Raw genomic sequence first — 24,089 nt, 5'->3', positions numbered from 1 at the left:
TAAAGTTTTTTGCCAGTAGACCAGACCTATGATATATATGTCAACAGAATCCCATCAAAGAAAAATAGTCCTCCAAATAGAGAACCTTCAAATAATATTTGTAATCTGCAAGGTTGTTTTAGTACTAAAAAACTGCAAATATTAAAAAAAGTAAAATACAGTGTACTTTTTGAATGGAGGAATAAGGTGAGGTAATTGACTAGTTTCATTGTTCACTGAGAACGGGCTGGGCGCTGGGCACACTTTATAGATATTTCTTTTGTAGGAAGATATTAACTGTGGTGGTGATGTATAATAAATAACAATTATTTTATTTATTTTCTTCCCATAAACATAGTTACTATAAAACATTATTGTCGAAAGTCAAATATAATGGTAAGCTGTGCATAATAGCTTATTTTTGACGATTCGCCCTTGGTATAAATTCCATGTACATAATGGTATAATACCCACACAAAATAGATCAACCCTGATGATGGATGCTGTAATGCAATCTTAGATGTAGGAAAAGAGTGCATAATAAACCAGAAAGATGAAAGTTATTAATTTTAGCCATTAAAAATAATTAACAGTACAAAAAAGATCAAATATAATTCACTACAAAGAAATTTATTCATATTATCACACCAAATGGCAAAAATTAGTATTTTAAATACAAATGTGACCATGTAAGAGATGGGGCAACTTTCGAGAAGAAAATATATAACTGAAATTTATACAATCTTAAGGAAAGTAGTTTAATTGAATTGTGCACAATGCTGCCATCGTATGAACTTTGTTAATTGCAAAACATTATAATATGAAGAAAGGGCATAACTTCTATTTCATTGGGATTCTGGTGTAACTCAGTAATAGACATTTTGCTCGAACAATTGCTTAACAGACAATGTTTAGAATTAATAGACTTTTTATTCGGACATTTATTGAGTAAGGACTCATAATTTTTTTAATATAAAAAAAGTTTTTCACAGACTAGATTATGCTAGCAATAAAAAATATTTTATGAAAATTTGTAGTTACCAAATTTTGATGGAAACCTTACCATTTATTCCAGGGCCCATATTACAACAGGAAGTTAACAGAGTTATCTTCAATCGACTATAAAATAAAATCATTTTTTTGTAAGAAATGTTAAATTGATATTATCATCGTCGGAAACCTGTAATTAAACGAGTTTGAAAATGTCTAAAGTTTATATAAATATTTCATTTTTCATACAGATTATTCAATTTTACTTTATAAACAAACAACTAAAGAGATAAGTCTATTAACTTTCCCATTGTAATGCGGGCCCTGAACAAATTTCATATGCCTACTGTAGCGTAAATATTTCATCTTGCCCCGTTTTTGAGCACCGCGCAAATACTTGCGTTTTCCGACAGTCTATTTTGTAGTGTCGGCAAACATCGACCCGTAATCTGGCAACAAAAATCTTGGAAAGCGGGACACTTGTTCAAAACGTAAAGAAGAAGGCAGTTCAAAAACGGGGCAAGATGAAATATATACGTTACACCCTTTTTTATTTAACGTCAGAATGCTAGTTTACACTTTTATGCAGTATTATATTGCAGTTTTAAAATATTTTACATTTGTCAAATGAAAAGGCTAATAAAATTGAATAATTTATTGACACAAAATTTATTATTTTTTTGACACTAAATATAAACAGAAAATACACTACATATTTGGAATGACAATATAAATATTTTGACTATCTGAGCACAGTAGGGTAGCCACTTCAAAATGAAGGGATGCCTGTAAGCCGGTGCCTAAAATGCTTGTCTAAAAGGCGATAGATTCTGAAAAATAAATCTGTACATTCATTCACTCAAGTGGCGTGAGGGGGGGCAAAAAAGCTTGGATGACCTATGATTATTCATACACTAAGAACTCACGCGAAGTCTAGACCTTAAAATGCCTGTCTCAGGGAAATGCCGGCTGCACACCTGTCTGGACTTTAAAATACCTGTCTAAAAAGCGATAGATTCTGAAAAATAAATCTGTACATTCATTCACTCAAATGGCGTAGATGCGGGGCAAAAAGCTCGGATGACCGATGATTATTCACACACTAAGAACTCACGCGAAGTCTAGACCTTAAAATGCCTGTCAAATGTGACAAACCCTTGTCATATAACCCTAAGCACAGCTGAATAACAAAATCAAAGAACGAGAACAAAGAAGAAGAAGTCTATCAGTTCTTCAAATAAACATACTGGTAATAAAATTAGGACACTGGCTCTGAACACTATCAACAGTAAAAAGGCTGGGATCAATGCACCATTATAGATGAAATTGAGTTATGTAAAAGATTTATAAAAAATTAAACAGCATCATAAGAGGGTTGTATTTTTAGTTTTGCAAACAGGAACATAGAGGGCACCACGAATCAAATGTCACTATTAAAAAGAAACTTTCATCTTTCGTTAACCTAAATCCAAAGTTCCAGTGAAATACGTATAGTTTTGTAGCTACAGTGAATTGTCAAAGTTCACAAATTGTTTGACAATAATGTAATTTTTTACAACTTTCAAGGACTTAAAAATGGTCAAGTCCAAAAATGATGTTTTTTTTTTTTTTTCCGAATATTTTTGTGCATTGATTTTTCTTCAATTTGGAAAAAAATTTAATGTTTTTAAATTGATAAATTTGAAATTTGGTCAAGTCCCTCACTATTCTGCTTCAACAACACGAGACTTTGGTTCCATGGAGTTGGGACTTGTATCTCAATAAATGTTTAAAATAATGTATTGTTTACTCAATTTTAACAAAAGTGGACACAACCGTTTTTGAAGATTACCTCCTCTTCTGCAAAGAGCATTTGACGCCTTTTGCAGACAATTTTTGTGAAGTAAAAGATCTGAACTTGTAAATATGAATGAGACGAAAGGACCCACAAATATAGAATATCTTCAACACATTAACGCAAGTTAATAAAGAACCAATATAATCTATACATCGAACTCCACAGACACAGTAATTTACAATCTATGTATTTATTTCAAATCATAATTATCCGTGTATTCGGTGACATTTGTTATTATGTATTATAAGTATTTATTAGAACTGGAAAATATAATAAATGTTTATCTGAAAAGGGACAGTCTGTTTTTGGAGCGCGAAGATGACACCATTCCATTTTGAATCTGAAATAATAAAATGTGTATTCAGTAAATTACGGATTTTGTTTTTTAATATTTAAAATCTTACTTAACAATTTTATATATTATTTATTTTTATATATTTATTCGTACAAAGGTACATGTATTAAAAAAATGTATCCCAAACTCTATGAGGCCAAGAGCCCTGTGTAGAGTTGGAATACAACATAATGGAAAGTGGAAGCATTATTAAATAATTAATAAATAACAGCAAAAATAACAATTCTAAATTATTACATAAATAATATATATTTCAATAAACATTTGGACAACACACTTAATAGTATGTAAATCTATGCAATGTTTCGCAGCAGTCTTCTGCAATAGATTCTTCTCTTAGACAAAATCCAAACTTGTACACCTCTCCTTTAGTTTTGGAGAACTTAGTTTATTATTTATAATGTTCCATTTTGTTTTTACAATCAATATTTGAATATATTTATTGTCAAACGGCATAACTGGATGACTTGGGCAGTGATATTACACATACGCGGTGATGGATTTCCATCCACGATATCAAGTCTATTTTGTTGAGACAAATTTCATCATAAATTTTCTTTTTCTTTTGCCACTCCACTCCTACTGGAGGTTGGCGACCATCATTCTAAACTCGTTTCGAACAAAGCTTAAGATAGTAAAATATTATATCTACAGTCCTTAAAATGTAGCTTGATTAAAATGACAGCTGCCAAACTAATGTCAATAGTGATGGAAATTACTGATCAATGATCATGTACCGATCAAATCGATTTTATCAGTTTTTTCATGCAAACATGAAACTCTGTTTCCGAAAACTGATATAAAAACGCAAAAAAAAAGCATATTATAGTGTATTTAAGACAATTATTCACCAAAAATAAGACATTTATACTTTTTTTTATGAACAACATCAAATGGATTATTTTTTTATTCGATCAATTTACATTGATCAATTTGTCTCATCTCTAACGTTTTTGAAAAATGATTTAACCTTGTAAGAACGTCGTTAATAATTAGTTTTAAAGCTGATTTTATCTTTTTTTGTTTTTTATTTATGTTGATTGTTGTTGTCAAGCATTGTATTAAAAAATTAAATGAACATGCCAGATACGAATGATTTTTCGTGTGTCAATATAAATCACTCCTTAGACATCACTACAAAGTTATGTCGTCACTTTTACTGACAATTGTCGTTCAAATCAAGCTATATTTTAAGGACTATAATTAGCTGACTCACATGGGCGAAGGAAGGCATTGTTTCGAGCTTTCCGCGGGCGGCCACACTGGGGTTGGAGGAGAGAAGTCTTCTTGCCACGCGTTTTATGTCCTCTTCTGATATTTCATCTAAATTTGGGGAAAATATTATAGATTTTTATATTATTTATTTAACTACTTGCACATACATATTTGTGCATCGTTGGGATTATTGCCATATGGCAATTAATTCCATCCACTAAAAAAAATAAAAGGCCTTATTTATATAATTTTTAGCTTCAAAACTAATGCGAGGAAAAAATACAGGTACAAAAATAGAACTAACAATATCTGTGTTTAAATGAATTAATTAATTGAATCGGGTTGTGGTACTGTGGCTCGTGTTGCGGACTCACGGATCAGGGGTCCGAGGTTTGAACCCCACTCCTACCCCAACTTGATTCTTTCAGGTTCAGTGCCGAAATACGGCATTTATTTGCAAAAAATAAAAGTAAATACATGCAATACAAAATAAAACAAAATAAGTATTGGACATCAAATTAAATTGCGAGAAAATAATCATAGCAGCTTCACTAGATACAAAAATACCTGTTCTAAAGCTACATTTATAATATATGAGGACTGTTCAAAAGGTATTCGACTTTTATTCAGAAAAACCACATTTATTGAGATACAGTTAAATGACACTAATCCACTTCAAAGTAATCCCCTTGAGCTGCTACACACTTTTCCCAACGGTTCTGCCACTGCCGGAAGCAACGCTGGAAAGACTCTTTTGGTATGGCGCGCTGGTGGTCTGTCGCAATGTTCACAATGTCTTCCCTGATCTTAAATCTGGTACCCTTCAAAGGCATTTTCAGCTGGGAAAAAAGCCATCACCAGTGATCACTGTGTTGAGAAAGTTGGGATCATTGATCACAGTCTCCAGCTTGTTCTGTGTGATCTCGACACGAAGTTGCTTCTGCTCAATTGTCAGCAACTTTGGCATAAATTTTGCTTTTTAGAGCCAAATCTTCAGTCAAAATAGAATGAATGGATCCAACACTAATGTTCACTACATCAGAAAGTTCTCTGGTCGTTATTTGACGATCCTGCATGACCAGGGTCCTTACTTGATCAAATACAACATCAGTTTTGGATGTTGAGGGCCTACCAGATCGTGTTTCACTCTCCACTGATGAGCGGCCATCTTTGAAGCGGTTATACGACTCCTTTTTCTGTGTGGTGCCCATTGCTTCGTCCACAAGCTTTAAACAAAATTTGATGCAGATACACGTGCTCACTTTTCAACAGCATGGCAGCGACTGAGTAGCGCTGTGGTGGTGAAAAAAATTGAGCATGCGCTCTAGATATACCTACAAACGGTCATCTAAGCTTCGCCCTCAAAGCATTATTTGTTTTGCCGATAAAAATTATGGTCGGATTCTTTTGGAACAGACCTCGTATATACACACTATACTACATTATAATAACAATTACTACATTGTAAAAAAAATAAAGAAATAACAAAAATAAAACACAAACAATTTAAAACAAAAATATGAAAAAAATAAAATATAAGAAATAAAAGAATATATTATGACAAAATGTCAATAAAATTAAAATTAATATTTTTTCTTTTTTAATTGCCAACTAACATGGGTGGTTTTCACGTCACTGTTATCAATATGTTTTGTTTTTTTTAAAGAAATATTTGCGTCCTTGTAATTTACCCAAATATTTAATTTTGAGGGCCATTTTCAACAACACACGGTATCACCCAAAAAAGGTATATTAGCAACTAACAGTTTGGATTCCAAAAACTAAAGACCTAAGTAAAGAAAATTACAAATTAAAAAATAATGTACAAATCAAATGAAAGAAAAATAGTTATTGAAAATTGAAGACAGGATTAAATTTTTATTCTTAGAACCTCATCCATTCAATTATCATTAAGAAAATGTCTCCCAAAACTGAAATATTTGGGAAAATCATAAGAACACTGATATTTCTTTAAAAAAATATGTATATATGTATATATGTATGCATACATCAATGGGAAAAGGGAAATAAAAGGTGATATATAAGAATATTTATAGTAAAAATCTGGCTTTGTTTGATTGTCTATTAACAAATAAATTTTGTTAAAAAACCACCCAACTTCCTCATTCTGGATTCTAGAAGGTTCTTTGAGAATCAGAACGAGTACATAATAAAAATCATCAGTATCATTACATTAAATCACTTAAATATATTTAAATACTCAGTTAAATTATTTAACATGGAAAATGACTAAGTTTGTGCTTCGAATATTAATTTTATGAATAACAGTCGAGTTTACCGATAGCATCAATGAAGAACTTGGGAGTTTTTCTGGATCCAGTGGCGAGGACCTGCCTGCCGATGTCTTCAAACACGACAGGCCGAGATTCCAAGTTCATGAGGAGCATGGACTGTAGTTGTGTTTTGGCTCTCTGCGGGAATTCCAATTTTGATTATTTATTTAGTTTAATAAAAAATATTTACAGCCAACAATAAATTTAATTAGATAAACTAGATTTGACAAGATGGATCGGCACAGCCACCGAATTATCAGAATCATCACTGACGAATGCCTATAGAAGAGCACAAGACCGTTGCAGATGGAGGGAGACTGTCCACAGACGAGCCATGCCTGGAGTCAGGCGTGATCACGTGTTTGAAGAGAGAGAGAGAGAGAGTTTAGCTGCCTTATTTTTTCTTGGATTAATCTTGCTGCATGCGGCCGGGCATTATCAGGTTGCAATTGCCCCTTTTAAAAATTTTTTTTTTTTTTAAAAACAAAATTAATTTACTTGTCAGGAGGCACAAGACCACGGATTGTAATATTGCATATAAAACACGTCTTTACATGTTCACGCTCTGAGCTAAACTGAAGCAAACAATCCACACTAAAAAAAAATATATTACTTATGGGCTTATGGGTATGGGTACACCTAATATGTTTGGTAACGGTTTAACTTAATTTATGAGAGGTGCCATTTGAAGTTAGTTTGTTCAAAAATTCCTACCCGCAGCTCCTGCGGGTTGCAATCCCCGCCCATGGCTATAATCTCCCTCAGTAGAACATCCACGGTGTCGCCGATTCTGGAAGGAGGAGAGGAGGCGTGTATGCAGAACAGGCCAGTGTCGCCATAGGCGTGGTTGTACGCTGTCGCATTATACATCCAGTGGTACCTGCATGTGGAAAATACTTTAGAGAAATTTATTTACAAGCATTTGAGGAGAAAAACAATCTTGAAATTTATTTTACGAGGGATTCAAATTATACAATGAACTACCTCAAGAAATAAAACAAATCGATAGCCTTAAATTATTCTTGATGAAATATGATGATACATGCAGGGGTGGGCAGCCAATTTTTTAACAAGGGTCTCTTTTATTGCGCATCCCTAATAAATATATTTCTCGAGAAATTTCAAAAGGCAACAAAATTTTATTTATTTATTAAAAGAAAACAACTGCCATTACAACAACAAAAAAATATTTACAAATAAACCAAAATTATAGGCCACTTATAGTTTTCTATACATTACTAGATACAATGTCAAAAAAATAAGAAAAAAGCTTACATTGAAATAGCCACTCCGCATCATTCCACACATAAAAAATAAATAAAATATTACAGAAACAATGAAATAATAAAAAAAATTAAAGAAAAAGTTTTTTGTTTACTCGGACTTAAAAATCCTTTCGCCAGCGGATCCGTACGGAGTAATACGGAGCTATCAGTCCTCCCTTCTTTCTTCTTTCAAACAAGAGAAAAAAAAATTACCATATTAAAGTGTACAAAAAAATAAAATATTAGGTAGGTACAGTTAGATTAAATTATAATTATTATTTTTAATTAGGGTTCTAGCATTATCTTTCATAATATGTACATTTAAACCATCCACTGAAATTGCATTTATGTACAAATTTGATCTGAAAATATTGATTTCCCTTAATTTAACAAGGGGCTCGCGCGAGCCCCTCCGAGACCCCTGCAACCCACCACTGAATACATTATATATACAGCATTTATCGATACTATTCCTGGCCGATTACCTTTTGTTCCCATCCTTCCTTTGACCCATCCTTATGGTACCCACTTAACATCAAGAGAGAAGAAATTCAAAATTAGAAGATTCAGATTTAGAACAAAAACCAAACAACATTTTTGACTTCACAAAAAATCGGATAAAAAGTGGTTGGAATCGTCACGCGTCGTGGAAAACATTGTTACATTTTATAGTTCCAGAAATTGAAGAACATTCAGATCATATTAAAGGTAGGTATCCATTCCATGTTCCTATCCTTTCTCAAATATTTCTAAATCAAAAAACTGAATGAAATTCAATTTTCATTTACAGTCCGCCTTTTCGTTAACAGCCGGCCCAAGTTAAATTTAACAAGGGGCTCGCGCGAGCCCCTTCAAAACCCCTACAGCCCACCACTAATACATGTGATATAAATGAAATATGTTCATGATAAACTTTTATCTTACATGTGATATCTTTTTTATTTTTAAGAGAAATATTCGAGTTCTTATTATTTACTCAAATGTCAAAATTTTTCTAAAAGTCGTAAATAACTTGTGCTGGAAAAATGGAAATCGAGTTGTGGTAGAGTGGGATTTGAACCTCGAACCTTTGGCCCGTGAGCCCGAAATACTACCACGGGACCACAACTAGGTAAATGACATATGTTCTTGATAAACTGTTATGTTGAAATGAAATATATTCATGATTAAATAACAATAAAGTTCTTGGGAAAATTGTAGCGTAGGTTATGTTAGGTGGTAGAAAGAGTATGTGACAATACCTGTTTAATACATTTGTGTAGAGTCGTGTGTACATGCCCTTCCCCGGGCCCCCGGCGGAGAAGGATCCCCCTCCGCCCATCATCATGTTGAGGACACACATGGCGATAAAGTCAGAGTCCTGGTGCGAACATCCTACATCACAAACAAAGTCAAAAATGAATTGATTTCAAATAAAGTTAAACCTCACTTAGCGAGCATCTCCCATAACTAATAATTCGCGTAACGATCAAAACAAAAAATTATGAAAAATTAGCCACTCAACAAGCGTTGTTCAGTGTAATGAGTCACGAGGAGAATACCGGAAAGTCCCTGATTGTAAAACGTTGGCTGGAGAGCGTTATTGAACACCACTTTAAAGGGTGTGAGACAGAGATTCCAGACTAATCCGGGAGTCTGTAACACTACCGCAGGACCACAACTCGGTATATATCTTATGTATTTTTCAGCTTTCAAAGACAACAGCTGGAGGCGCGATGCAGAAGCCTGGGTGAAGATCTATGCGACATCCCATCGGTGATAGGTAATAAAGAACTCACACGAGAAGTAGTATCATGCATGGTCAATATAGTGCAGGCAATCGGTAAAATAAACCAAAGTGGGGAACAAAATGCCGAACACTCTTCTAGTGGAACGGAAGGCCTGTTGAGTACTGCCAACAGGCCAACTTCTTCTGAAGAGTTTTAAGTGGTTTCCTCTCCACATGAGCAAATGCTGAGAAGTTCCTGATTGGCCCACTTTAGAATATCCTTCCTAATCCCAAAAACTAAGCTAAAATTTAGAGTAATTTAACTGCAGAAAAATCCTATTTTTGAAATATTAACCCTGTATATTATAAGCAAGGGCCCTTGAGGTATTTTATTACGAAAATGGCGCTATATAAGTTATCCACAATAAATAAATAAATAAGGTAAAAAATAATGCAACTCCCATATAAAAAAATATATATATCTTATATCTTATGTATTAGGTGTTAACATCAGTCAGAAACTTGATTATTAAAATTAAGTCATTGCTAATAAAAATATGTCAATCGAAGCTAAACTAAAAAACTAAACTAAAGGCAATGCACAACAGAGTTTTAGTCTCAACACTTATGTATGGAAGTGAAATATGGAACTAGCAGAGGAAGGATGTAAGCCGAGTGAACGCAGTTGAAATGCGATCTGTTCGACAAATGTGTGGAAATTCAATGTATGACAGGGTTACAAATTATGAAATCAGGCGAGAGTGTAAATCTGAGTCAAGTATAATTGATAAGATTAAGAGAGGGTCTCTGAGATGGTTTGGTCACATAGAACGAATGAACGACGAAAGAATGGTAAAACAAGTATATATGGCAAAAATGAACGGCAACGTGAGACATGGACGACCAAGGAAGATGTGGCATGATCAGAAAAATCAAAATCTTAAGTCTGGTCACTGGTGGAAGAGAGAGAGACGTAATACGATAAGTTACTTTTTAAAAAGAAAATTATTTACCTTCAAGACCTATGACAACGTGAGACAGTTCAGGCAAATCTGATCCCGGATAAAGGGGAATCTCACAGTCTTCCTGGAAAAACAAAAATCGAATAATTATCCACGTGCTATTCAGTTCGGATCATTTGTCATCAAGTAGAAAGTGAAAGTCGAAGGATAAAAAAGATTTTTTTATATAATAAAAAAAAACCCCGCTAGAGTTATATGAGAAAAATTATTAAGTCTAGTAATGTTATGTCATGTCTGCTAAGTGTAGCCATCATGTGTTACATGAGAAACAGAATTAAGAGAACAGTTTGGGGAAAGGGCGGGCGCTTTCATTCTTAGTAAGTTTACCTGTACGATGCCCCCAGTGTATACGGCCACCGACGTATCCGGCTCCGGGCTGCCGTCCTCTGGCAGACTGTCCCAAGCAGCCGGAGTCTCCGCAAAGTACTTATGGACTTGTTCCACGAGAGCTTCGTGCTCTACCTGAATTACACAAGCGTACTTTGTAAAATATATTATACAGATTATTCCGACTTTCGACATTTCCATCTTCAAGCATTTGTTGGATTTGGTCATGTCCAAACCAACGCAGAACTCCTTTCTTGATGATGTCGATAATGCCTATCTCAGCCGCACATAATATACGGATCTGGACATATAGTCATACTTTAATTTCTTTAAAAAAATCATTGCATTTGATTTATCGACATTCATCAGCAAATCACTCCCCCTAGCATACATCATGGACATTTGTTACCGAGAACTGTAGGTCTTCTTTGTTGCTAGCAAGAAGCACGGCATCATCATGAGAATTTTTTTTTTTTTTTAATTCGTCATGTACAGTTCATAAATTTAACAGTTTTAATAAAGTTAGAAACACTTTGAAAACATACAATTTCTCCTAGTTTGAAATGCTTATTTAAAAAAATGTATACACTGCAACCGAGAGAAAAAACATTTTTATTCTATAATCTGAAAGACTAGGCATTTTGTTTTATTTTATTTCATTTTATTTGAGATTTTTACAGCTATTACATAAACAAAATAATTAGAAAAATCTTAACAATACTAAAGCCAATTAAAAAAATCCACTGTAAATATAATGACACATAATATATAAGAAAAGAAGTTTAGTAATTGTATTTGTGTGACGTTTGTATTCATGTGTATGTGAATGTGTGTATGCGTGAATGAATGAGGGAGAGGATACATGTGCAGTGGGAATGAAAGAGGGAGAGGGTGCGTGTGTATGGGTGCGTAAGTATGAAAATAATATATTTGCTTAAAACTTGTAAATTGTATTAAAAATGGTACAATAAAGAGCTTAGTAAAAAGTTAGAAACCTTTTTGTTAAAATTCAAATGACGAAATGATATAAATTGTTTTTTTTAAATTTTTTTTTTAAGTATGTTAAATTTCAAAACCGTATTCTGAAAAAAAAAAGCATTTTATTTTTTAAATTTAACTGATACACATCGAATGAATAATGTGCGACGAGTCCTATACAAGGCTTATGATCTGTGATTGTCACAAAACCAAGAAGTTTGAGAGATTTGTTTATAATATTATCAATGCGTTCGCGATAGGACAGTTTACTACTAAAGTAATGATTTCATTGTATTTTCAGTGTTAATTAAGAGACCATTGCAAGAGACTGCTGCTAGATATTGCATAGATTTATATACAATTAAGAATGTAGTCCAGATGTTTATTGAAATATATATTATGTAATGATTTGAAATTTTATTTTTGCTATTACAATTTAATAATGTACATGCTTCCACTTTCCATTTTTTATTAATTTATTTATATATGCACCCAATGGGCATTTATAAGGACATGTTTATACATAGAAAATTATTATAAAGGAAAGTAGAAAGACAAAATGGTATATAGTAGACTTGGTGGGAGTGGAAGCGGGAGAGAAGTGTTTATAATTGAATTTGATTCAGTGATCGTTTGAAAGGAGACAACTTGTTATCAAAGAAATCAAGACTGGTATATTTGTTGGCAGACCTAAGAATTCTGAGGGAATGAAAACCATAGTTAGTTCTATGGTTATCGGTATGAAAGAGTAAGTTTTGTCTAAGGTTTCTAGTTGGGATATTTAATTTTACTGAGCTCAGTATATATTTGAGATATGTGTTATATTGTATCATATAATACATCTCAAAACAGGGCTCTTGGCCTCATAGAGTTTGGGATACGTTATTTTATATTTTTAAATATATGTATGTATTTGTATGAATAAATTAAAAAAATATATACATATGTATATATATTATCTCCGAGGTAGAGAATTAAATATTCTGGAAATAAAAACTAGTAATTATTATTCGCCATGGTGATTACTGAATTTAGGAATTATTAATTTAGCGTTTCTAAGTTAACATGAATTATAAATACTTTGAGAACTAATCTTGTCATCGTGTTTGAGAAAATACTCTATAATTACACTTAATTAACGTATTTATATAAATACAAAATTTTATATGTAACAATATTAAATACCCGACTTAAAATATGACATTCTTAGCTAGACAGGACCGGAAACAAACTACCTGTTGTGTAAAAAAGGGCATTAAAAAAAATAATAACTCACGCCAACTCCCGCCACGACCATCCGACTAGGACTAAAGTGCTTCCGCAAATATGAAACCAGGCAGTCCCGGCTAATGGTGGAAATGTTCTCCTCCGGGCAGATCTTCGGGAGGCCCAGAGTATTGTTTTGGAAGGCAGCCTGCAAGATTGAAAAATGACACGATGTTAAAATCTGAAAAGATGATATGATAAATAATTGCAATTTTTAACTGTGTAATTATTCCTGACACATCTGTAAAAATATCGAAATTCTCGATTATTAAGTAAAGAATTACCGCATGTATCATATCCATTAGGAGTGGCTCCTGCTCCGGTCTCATAGCGAGGGTCTGCAGCTCGAAGCCAACTGTTTGTCGTGCCTGCTCAACTTCCTCATCACCCAGTGCTGGCCGAAGTGCCACCTCCCCCAAAACCTGAGATTTATTTATAGACATATAATATAGAGATTACTTTTAAGGAGATTAAGAATATTGGTTTCCATATTGTAAATTAATTACCCTAATGAGTCCTTAACCGAGTCCCTAAATCAATATTGCCAAAACAACTCAACGAGGAAGTTCAGTGGTATTTTAAATTTGTTAATAGGCTATTAAACTAAGCCAAAATTCATTTAATTTTTTTATGTATAGTATTATCAGCACTATGATTTTTTAGTTTTGTATTTCTGTAATTTTATTTCTCCGCGTGTGACGTCTCAAGTTCTCTTTTGCTTCTTCTCGGTCAGTTTTGCTGATTGGTGCGTTGACGGTAAGCAAACCGGATATATTTAACAGCTCTCTTATCATCGGTTGATTCATATGAACTAGTCACGTCGTTCAAAGTAGTTTTTTTTTTTTCCTACATTTTCAAGAAACTTTGCAGTACAATTTAATGCTCTAATTTTTACCGAGCGCAATAAAACATTTTTTGTATCCAATTTCCCATAGGGCTGAAGTTCCTCATAGACAACTAGTTATACCGTTAGTACTAACGAGGCCGGAATTATACCAAATTTTAATGCATTTTAACAAAATTGTGTTTCTGAGTAAATAAATAAACAGGATTTCTTTTAAATAGGCAATACATACATTACCTATTTAAATTATTGTTATATCTTTGAAATAAATGAGTAAAGTCATAAAAAGTTGAGGTTTCCAGACATTTAAACATCCTTTGAGCACTTACACACTTCTGGTCGAACAATAGGGAGAGGTCTCAGCAAAATGTCCGTACGAGGTTTTCCCAGAGTATGAGTTGTGTCATACCCAAAACCCGTATGACTTTTGCTCAGAGACATCTCTCATTTATCGCACCGAGAGTGTTCAATATTTTGGAAGAGCGTATTAAGCTGTCAAGGACAAAAACTATTTTCAAGAAAGTAGTTAAGGACTGGATTTTCTTTAGTGAGAGGGATTTGAGTAGGAAACTCCTTGATGATTTTCCGAATGTTTGAGTTATTGGTTACCATATTGATGTGCCATATATATATATATATATGTATTTTTTTAAAAATATTTTTGTGTTTCTGATCCTATATTTGTGGTGATATACTCATGTGTCTGTGTAAACTAATTGCTTGTCCCATCTCAACACAGGACTTTTAGCCCCATGGAGTTGGGACTTATGTCTCAAATAATGTACAATAAACTTATGCATGTAAATAAGTAAATAAGAACGCAAATATTTTCTTTTAAAAAATAAAAAAAGAGTTAACAGCAGATCATTAGTATAAGCAGCTTTTGCAAATTGACAGTTAATTGTTACTATAGAACATCATAAAATATTTATAAAGAGATGATTTGAATTCATAGAGACTCGAGTTAAAAATGTGGATGTGAGATGTGGACAAAATGTGGACATTAATTTCCTAGTCTGTGTATACGCGGTATTGGTGAGTGACAAAGATTGTCGGTTTGAGAAGGGTGACAATAATATAGACTATTTAGTCTAGTCCTACGATTGTATATTAATATTTATTATAATGAATAAAATGCCAATTTCATATTCCACCTGAAGTGTACGACTGATCAAGATACTCTGCAACAGTGTACCGATGCAGCACCCTCATGCACCATCAGGTGCGGACACAGGACTTTTAGTCCCATGGAGTTGGGACTTATGTCTCAAATAATGTACACTAAACTTATTTATGTAAATAAAAAAATAAATAAATTGTATATTGACAAAAATGAGAAATGTGATTTTTCTAAATATTTTCTTCTCTCAAACAATTTATTCTTCGTCTCTTACAGCATTTCAAATATTAGCTATGATCTGAATCTTTATTGGAGATTAGTTCACTGAGCCGTTAAATAAATGCATACAGGAATAAGATAGTGCATACCTTGGTGACGGCCGAGAGTCCGCGGCTATCAGCACTCGTGGCGAGTACAAATGTGTCCCGGGAAGATTGACAGTCACATATACCACCGTGCTTCTCCAATACGTTTAGTAACTTTTCCTTGTTACTATATTCCTGAGTTGCCTGAAAAAACAATTTCGTACCTAAGTGAATAAATTTTATTGAAATTACAATTGGAAATTAGTTAAACCTGAAGAAACCAGAGCGCTCATCCCCTACTTAATAGCCCGATACTTTGAGGACCCTGGGCTCGGAAGGAGATTTAACAATAGATATGAGAGCACTTACCCTCTACTTTGTGGTCTGACCTAGGTTTCGAGTGTGAAAATAATATCAATTTTGGGAAGGATCAGAAGATTTATTGATAAGGACTCTTGCAAAACTATTTATAAAGCAATTATTGAACCACACGTTAACTACTGTAGTAGCATTTTATTTTTATCAAACAAAGAAAACATAGATAAACTAACTGTATTACAAAATAAAGCCTTTGGAATCATTTTGAAAAAAAACAGATACACGAGGGTAAAGTCGATGGTAAATGAAATGAAATTATTAACATATAAACAAAGAATATTTTACAATACAATGATATTTGTTCATAAAATTATAAACTCTAATAAAAAAACAGAATTTTGGAAAAAAATTGATCGGAACCAGCATGAACACGATCACAATACTAGAGAAAAGAACAAAATTAGACTTCCATTTAGGAAAAAGGCAAAGTCACAAAATTCAATTTTATTTAAAGCAATTAAAAAGTATTACGAAATGGAAAAAAATATTTATGAAGAAAAAAACATAAAAATTTAAAATAATGGTCAAGACATATGTGATAAACAATTTATAAATTAAATATATTTGCAATGTTATTATTAGAACATACATAACAATATATATGATATATGTGCCCTACTTTAAGATTTAAATAAAAATAAAAAAATTACAAGGAACCATCACAATAGATATACACAAGACAGGGATGCCATGGCTAAACTGATCTACTGTTAGACTTATTCTGTATACCTTTGTTTTAATTGAACGTAGTTATGCTGAAAGCAGCCAGCCATAGAAAAGTGAAACTGAGATAATAGAACCTTAGTGAAATGGGTGAATAAACAAATCTACACAGCGGTTAGAATGTTTTTGACTTTAACAAATGATAAACGATAAATGTACTAGTTTTTTTTAATATTACAAACAAGAATCTAATTATGTATTTGACCAGCTTTAATAATTTTTGAAATTCGTTAAGATTTTTCTAGTGCTGTGGGTGTTTTTTGCAAATTGAGAAATACCGTTTTTGTGATGGAAACCATTTTCAAAAGGTGATTAAAACAATTTTTTGTATAAAAGCAGTCTTGCTGTTTATAGCAGGACATAGAATTGACCTTACTGCACCCGATAACATCAATATCTCTTTTTTTTTTAAATAGTGGACTGGCTGCTTTCTGCATAACTACGTTCAATTTACTGTCAGAAGCATATTTAGAAACGACTCTCAATTTCAAAGGTCAAGAGTAAAACAGAATTTGATGTTTTTTTTATTTATTTTCTTTTATTGAGGAAACATACAGTACAATTACATAGTTTATATTATATACAGTTAGACTTAATTCTAATGGACCAGTAAAGTTTCCATATTAGGTATATTATCATTACATGTTATCTTAATTCTATGATCTAAGGTTATCAATTAATTATTTTTAGTGCAAAAAAGAAGGAAAAAAAAACATAAATGAAAGCAGACTAAAAATTAAAATCAAAGTAAAAAAAGTTATTTTTAAAAGTTTGTATATCTTACTACTAACGTATTTAAATAAATGGAAATAATATAAAAGTAATCAAAAGGTAAGAATTAAAATGGCTAGTGTTTCGGGCTCACGGCTCAAAGGTCTGTGGTTCAAATCCCACTCTACCCGAATTTGATTCCCATTTTCTAATAGTGAGTTACTTACAACTCGTTGGACACGGCCTTCAAAATGAAATATTTGGGTATATCAAAAAGGAAAAACGTACATATATTTTAAGGAATTCAAAAAAGAAACAATGAGAAGAAACTTAAAAGAAATAAAATATAGTAAATTTAAGTTTATTTAAAAAACATCTTCAAAAATAATGACACATTATAGTAAGAAAAGCAATATATAATTTTTAGAAGCAATTCTAAAAATAATTAAAAGTAGTTTAAAAGTATAAAAACATGTCAAGCGTAGCTGAGAAAAAAGAAAAAAGAACAAGTATATCAAGTCATTTTTAAAATTGTACTTATAATTCAACAATATTTTGAGTTTGTCCAAATTTTTGTAGACAAGGACTGGATCCAACTCCCCGGGGAGCTGTTTATATTAAAATATTACAACAGAGATGAAGAACATTTAAGAGAAGGTAAACATCAACAGATGAAAGAATTGAAGAAATATGGATGTTCAAATATAGGCAGAATGGTGAATGTTACACAGTGTGTAAAGTGGCCACTTAAACCAGCCATTGACAGGTCATAAGCCCTGTAGATGCCTAGACTTCCATATTACCTTCTCTTAAATGTTCTTCATCTCTGTTGTAATATTTTAGTACTTATAATTGTATGTATTGAATGAATACTTACACCAAATGCAAGCTTCTCTAGGAAATGTGAAACGCCACTGGGATACGCCACTTCGTACCTAGATCCAGAGTCTATTACAACTGTAACATTAAGAAATCATTCACGAATTAGATTGCTAATCATAAACGGCAGTTTGGATAGATCACAGTTTTGTAGAAAAATTAAGCAGAAAAACATTATCGACATGTAGAAATGAAAGTAGGTATCTTTAATTATAAGTACATAATACAATTCTATTAAAATCAAATAACTCGCGGTAATTTGTAGTTGATTTATTTTTTACATAGGATTTGTCGAATCTCTCGTAAACGTCAATGAGTTAAAACTATACAACAATTGACATGGTATAGCTCGAAGTCTTATATGTTTGAAAAAAATCGCTCTCCTGTACATTTTATGTTTTGGCGTTTAGGATAGTCAAGAATTTAATAGACGATATGTCGTATCTCAACACTGGGCTTTTAGTCTCCTGGAGTTTGGGATACGTTACTGTTTTATGTAATATGTATCGACGCTGGAAAGGAAAAAATTACCACGCGACATGTAGCAATTAAATTCAATCAATAAAGAATCTCATATTTGAAATGTTTATTTAAATTATGTAGGAATTACACCAATAATATGTATATTTGAGATATTTTCATTATTTAGAAAAAAAAACAAAAAACTTTAATTGGCTCTTCTGTAAAGTTGCTACATGTCGCTTGGTAACTTTTTTCCTTAAAGGCGTCTGTATGTTTTTTTGTAATAAATAAGTAAATAAAATAAAATAATAAATGAAAAATCAAATCTAGATAGTACCTCCAGCATGGTATACAAATGCGCCAACTATGAGGCGGACTTATCTCTATAAAGTTTCCATTTTCAGGATTTTTATCCGAGAGGAGCCATCAAGTCGAAAGCACTTGTGCCAGATTCTAGTTCTATTTCGCAGTCATAAAAATCACAAAGACAGTGCTTCAAATATGATTACATTCATTTCTGAAATACACTAACCGCCAACAGTGCAAAATTGTCCAAATCTCTTTTCTGAAGCAATCCTCAGTCCGTTGGGCAGCTGGGTGACCTGCGTCCGGCTGCCGCCCGGCAGGGGCTCCGCGTACACGGCCTCCGGCAGCCCGGGGACCGCCTGCGTGAGGGGGGGGAGGGGCGTCACCACCTCCGTGGAGGGGACATTCACCTCCCCGGACCCGTGCTGGCTCTTGCTGAACTGCCGGCGGGCCCATCTGGCGGAACTGAGGCTGGAAGCAAAATCTAGTCTTGTAAAATAGAACGTAATGCTCATTTTTCATTTTTAAAATATTAAAAAGAACATGCGGTCTTACTTTTCTTCATACAAACATATTATTACATTTTCATGCTGGATTATAGCACCATTGCCTTTTAAAGAAGCTAGGATAGGGTTGCCATATTTTGCCAGGGTCTCGTCCGGACGTTCTGAAATGTGGATATGTTGTACCAAAAAAAAGGAATTTTACTACGGTTTTCCAGAAATATAATAGAAACCTTTTTCTTACATTTTATGTGGTACTTCTTGCAGAAGAAGTACCGCTGGCCATATGTTTTCTATGATTTAAAATCAAAATATTACTGCAATATTGATTCTACAGCCCCCGGCAGCAGACGACATTTTTAATCGGTCCTTTTCACTGGGCCAACATCAATGATATTACTTTTTTCACTATAGTTTTATGAGCAGGAATAGAAATTAAATACTTACTCAGTTTAAAAAATTGACAAAAAAAAATATTTTCTTACACAGAGCCTAGACTTCCACTTTATCGAGGCAAGTACAGCTTCCACGAAGTTCTTTGGATACATAAATTATTGCTGAAAGCATTCGCTACCTTATTTTCACATTCATAGCCAGCATGGCCGTGAAAGTTTGTTGATTAACAGCGTTGCACTATGTAAGTTTGAATCGGGACATTATAGGTTTCACAGGGACGTCGCGACAGGGGGCTCAATAACGGTGACAGTCCCAATATATCGGGACAAATGGCAACCCTAAGCTAGAACCATACAAAAACCCTTAAAAGTTAGTGCCTAGTTTTATCCGCTGTCTTTGGACGTAGGGCATACAAACATTATAACTAATTTTTGTAAAAAGCAAAACTTGCCAATGCAGAAAATTTCTTCCTGAATTGGTTCAATTTTGAGATGCGGAAAACAAGAATACAAGACCTCAATTTCATCTATCTTAGATAGGCCTAATCAGTCCGACGTGCACTCGTCTTTTTTGCACAGTATTCGGAGAGGCATCTGTGAGTGTTTCGGAAAAACTATAGTCAAATATCAATTTATTAAACCGCCCTCTGCTGCAAATCTTCTTAATATATTCTCTTGCAATTTTTTCTATGGCATTCTAGTAATTTATTCAACCTTTTTACCATAATAGAAATTATTTTAATCATTTTATTTCCAAATGATTAATTAACTGTCAGATCATAAGCCCTGTAAATGCCTAGACATCCATATTCTCTTCTCAAAAATGTTTTCATTTTAATATGGCCTAATGTTTGTCTAGATTTTACCCTCTAGGGAGTTTATCAAGATTGATGATATACGCAATTGGGCGATTGCAATACTGTCATTGGCTGATTTGAGGGATCACTTTACGCACTGTGTAACATTCACCATTTACATACAGACAGAACTATTAGTCGCATTAACACAACACAGGAAGAATATGTATTACTGAATACTAAGAATTATTTTTGTTCCAAACATTAACTTTGTGGTCAAACATTTAAACTAATGTTTGTGAATATTATAATATGTATTAGTATATAACCACTTACTGATTTTTTATATCTACGGGTTTCGAGACGCAGTAATCAAGGCACAATAACATTTTGGTTCATGACCTGAAACTGATTTATGACTTATTTCCCTAAGTATTTTTAGATGATATTATTTCTCTTTTTGTGACCAAAGTTGATACATAAAAAGCCCCTTTTGAGACTTATGCTCTTGAGGCGAATTTTCTTTATTTGAAACGTTTGTCTACACTTCCCTAATTATTTAAAAACAATCATCGAGCTGTCCTCGAGTACCTATAATCAGTTGTCAATTAATTTATTCAAAATTACGTTTTACACGAAAAGCTCTTGGCAATGCAATGCTATTGTTTGATGAGCTAATTAAATTTTGTTTTATATTTACGTAGAAATTTAAATAAGTTACATCATTTAATTTTAATTGGCTTACCCATTGTTTGATTTAAGAATTTTTCCGCCTATAGCACGTAAATCAATTAACAAAGCCATAAGGGTAATAATATTGCACGGAGTTTATTGTAATTTTATGAATAATACTTTTAAAAATCTTTGAACATAACCTACAAATTCGTTCCTTCAATTTTCAATTATTTTTTAGGCATAGAAAACGCGAAGTAGTGCTGGTAGAAAGAAGGTAATTAGAAAATCGCCTAATGTTTTTAGGTGTTGCAAACAGCAAGATTTTATCTAATCCACTTTACTGGCTAGTTAAGTTGTCTGACAGCCTTATATATTCTGACTTTGACATTCGTGTTTTGTTTACCACCATGCGCCACGCTTTTTGAAGGTTATGAGTTGGTTTATAATTTGTTTATATCAATGTATTGTATAAACAAATTATAATATTTGATTAAAATATTGACTTAAGTGCCAATTCTAAGGAGTTTTTTTATTAGTTACATTAGTGTTTATGAAATATCTACATACAAAAAAGTTTTAAAATGGACTCTGAACAGGACATCATAACTCCAGGAAAATACATCATTATTCAGCGACAAGATTATACCAAACTACACAAGTTTGGTAACTCTTCGTCATGCGCGAGTCTCGGTAAGGAGCAAGTGGAACTGGCGAATATAGAGAATTGCGAATTTTTCACTACATTTAAGATGGTTCCAAAAGGCAGAGGAAAGAACAGATTATGCAGTTTAGAGAAAACAGACTGCTCATCGCTGAGTTTAAAGGATAATTTAAACATAGCTGCGTCGGGAATGGATAACAGGAATATAATCGACGATGGCCTCTCCCAAAAACTAACAACGGAAGAAATAGTAGCACTTAGAGATAAATCCTTAAGCACAACAGATATCGTGAGCACTCTTATTTCAAATTCAAATACCTTCCATTCTAAAACGGAGTTCTCCCAAGATAAATATTTGAAAAAGAAAGAGAAGAAATATTTTGAGTTTGTACAAATTAGAAAACCATCTATAAGACTTATCGCCGACATTATGTATAGACAGGACCCTAGCAAGATATTAGGATTACGGTGTGACACACTTTCACAAATTTTATCTTACGCAAATACTAGCAGTATTGGCAACCACGTACTTTACGACTCCGGAAGCAATGGTTTAGTGTCTGCAGCGATTTTAAATTCCATCGGAGCAAAATCCGAAGGGCAGCTGGTACACATGCACCCCGGTAATTGTGCTCAAAAGCAAGCGCTATTGGGAATGAATTTCAAGCAAGAACAGCTAGAACGGTGTATATCGGTTAACTTGTATTCTGTATTGAGACATTTTTATCAAAATGGAACGCCGGAACAGAATAAAATTCAAACAACCAAAAGTGTTGCCGCAACTGAAAATGACACCGATTTAGAAAGCAGAAAAAGAAAATTGGAATCTGATCAAAGTGAAGTTAGCAGCAAGATAAAAAAAATTGACGAGGAAAAAGAGGACAACTCTGAAAATGGTGGTAATGATGTTAAAAGGCAGCCAAAATGGGAAATAGAGAATGAGAGAGCCTGTGTTTCTCTCAGGAATAAAGTTGATTCACTTGTTATCGTTTCTAAAGAGCATCCGATGAGTTTGTTCAAAGAGTTGATGCCTTTTGTTAAGTACAGCAGGCCTTTTGTTGTGTATAACAACTATCAAGAACCCTTACAGGAATGTTACATCGCTATGAGAAAATTAAATAATGTGGCGGGAGTTAAATTAACCAGCTCGTGGATGCGAAATTATCAGGTAATCTTGAATTAGAATGAAATGATTATCAATCAATAATACAATATTATTGTAAAAGTGATCTCTGTTTTGCATCTTATTTATACATGGATACATTTAAAGATAAAAAAGTTACACTAAAAAATAAACAAAAATAGTTTTGTTTACATAAATTTTAAATCTGCTCACATAAACACCTTCCATTTTTAGGTATTGCCAGAAAGAACTCATCCAGATGTCATGATGCAAGGAAACAGTGGATTTTTATTAACTGGTTGGATTGTACAGTAGTTTAAATATTTTTTTAAAATAAATAATTATAAAGAAAAGTGTTTTTGGTTTCCAGAAATATCAACTTCCAACTTAAGAAACATTATATTAAATAGACACCAATAAATTAGGTGTAAACATAAGTTGTTTCATTTTTTTTGCAAATTTAAAAATGAGCAACAGAGGTTATGCGTCATTGGAAAGAAAATATTATATTATTTTATTTGATTACAAGCCCCCAAACTGGAATGTCAGGTAGATGAACGTGAGCATTCTCAACACCCCTTTCTGTTCACATTCAATCAGGGAATAAAGCTGCTTGCGATATTTGCGCAGTGTATGATGAAAATGCTATGAATTATTGACTATTATGTTCTAATTTTTTGTTGTCGTGTCCTCTTTTCTTCATTTGAAAAAAACTGACATCTCATTTTAACACTCGATAATGAAGCAGGACCATTGTTTTTTTTATATTTCGTATAAAGCCGAGTTGGGTATAAGAAACATTTTGTAACAAAATTGTTTTATTTCTAAAAGGTTTGCGACAAATGTTTTTTTGTAAAAATGTAAACAGCCATGTGTCGGCCAACATTAACACCCCACATAAATAATGCATTTATTTTTTTAACGTGACCTTTGGAACACTTAACCATTTTTCTATTTAAAAAAAATAGACA

The 24,089-nt window shown here is 33.0% G+C and overlaps 2 protein-coding genes across 3 annotated transcripts; one reads left to right on the top strand and one right to left on the bottom strand.

Annotated features, from left to right (window-relative positions):
- Positions 1-1,609: 1,609 nt before the first annotated feature.
- LOC148285459 (mitochondrial-processing peptidase subunit alpha) lies at positions 1,610-21,576 on the bottom strand. 2 transcript variants are annotated; one of them, XM_088224958.1, is made up of 13 exons: positions 21,405-21,576; positions 19,191-19,435; positions 18,195-18,274; positions 15,569-15,709; positions 13,521-13,658; positions 13,247-13,384; positions 10,993-11,127; positions 10,657-10,729; positions 9,177-9,309; positions 7,385-7,550; positions 6,676-6,808; positions 4,378-4,484; positions 1,610-3,146 (listed from the first exon to the last, which is right to left on the bottom strand). In XM_088224958.1, exons 1-13 carry the CDS (start codon positions 21,461-21,463, stop codon positions 3,087-3,089), a joined length of 1,608 nt encoding a protein of 535 aa, XP_088081084.1. In that variant the 5' UTR covers positions 21,464-21,576; the 3' UTR covers positions 1,610-3,086. The 2 variants fall into 2 exon arrangements, with proteins under 2 accessions (XP_088081084.1, XP_088081092.1); XM_088224966.1 differs by having other exon boundaries at positions 21,539-21,576.
- Positions 21,577-21,686: 110 nt separating this feature from the next.
- Positions 21,687-23,471, top strand: Trmt6 (tRNA methyltransferase 6 non-catalytic subunit). Its single transcript, XM_088225012.1, has 2 exons — positions 21,687-23,163; positions 23,353-23,471. Exons 1-2 carry the CDS (start codon positions 21,916-21,918, stop codon positions 23,431-23,433), a joined length of 1,329 nt encoding a protein of 442 aa, XP_088081138.1. The 5' UTR covers positions 21,687-21,915; the 3' UTR covers positions 23,434-23,471.
- The last annotated feature ends 618 nt before the right edge of the window (positions 23,472-24,089 follow it).

Source organism: Micrasema longulum, unplaced genomic scaffold (genome assembly GCF_059751315.1).
Source record: "Micrasema longulum isolate JH-2025_06_02 unplaced genomic scaffold, ASM5975131v1 h1tg000034l, whole genome shotgun sequence".
Taxonomy (NCBI): domain Eukaryota; kingdom Metazoa; phylum Arthropoda; class Insecta; order Trichoptera; family Brachycentridae; genus Micrasema; species Micrasema longulum.
The sequence above is the reverse complement of the archived record's forward strand: the minus strand, read 5'-3'. Positions and strand labels throughout refer to the sequence as shown.

What these genes read in the sequence shown, in the direction of transcription:
- LOC148285459 (XM_088224958.1), bottom strand. Translation starts at nt 21,463, where the DNA reads ATGGCTTTGTTAATTGATTTACGTGCTATAGGCGGAAAAATTCTTAAA. An exon ending in ACACTGGGGGCATCGTACAG is followed by an intron (nt 10,730 to 10,992) that starts GTAAACTTACTA and finishes TTGTTTTTCCAG; the next exon opens with GAAGACTGTGAGATTCCCCT. An exon ending in GCAACCCGCAGGAGCTGCGG is followed by an intron (nt 6,809 to 7,384) that starts GTAGGAATTTTT and finishes GAATTCCCGCAG; the next exon opens with AGAGCCAAAACACAACTACA.
- Trmt6 (XM_088225012.1), top strand. Translation starts at nt 21,916, where the DNA reads ATGGACTCTGAACAGGACATCATAACTCCAGGAAAATACATCATTATT. An exon ending in CGTGGATGCGAAATTATCAG is followed by an intron (nt 23,164 to 23,352) that starts GTAATCTTGAAT and finishes TTCCATTTTTAG; the next exon opens with GTATTGCCAGAAAGAACTCA.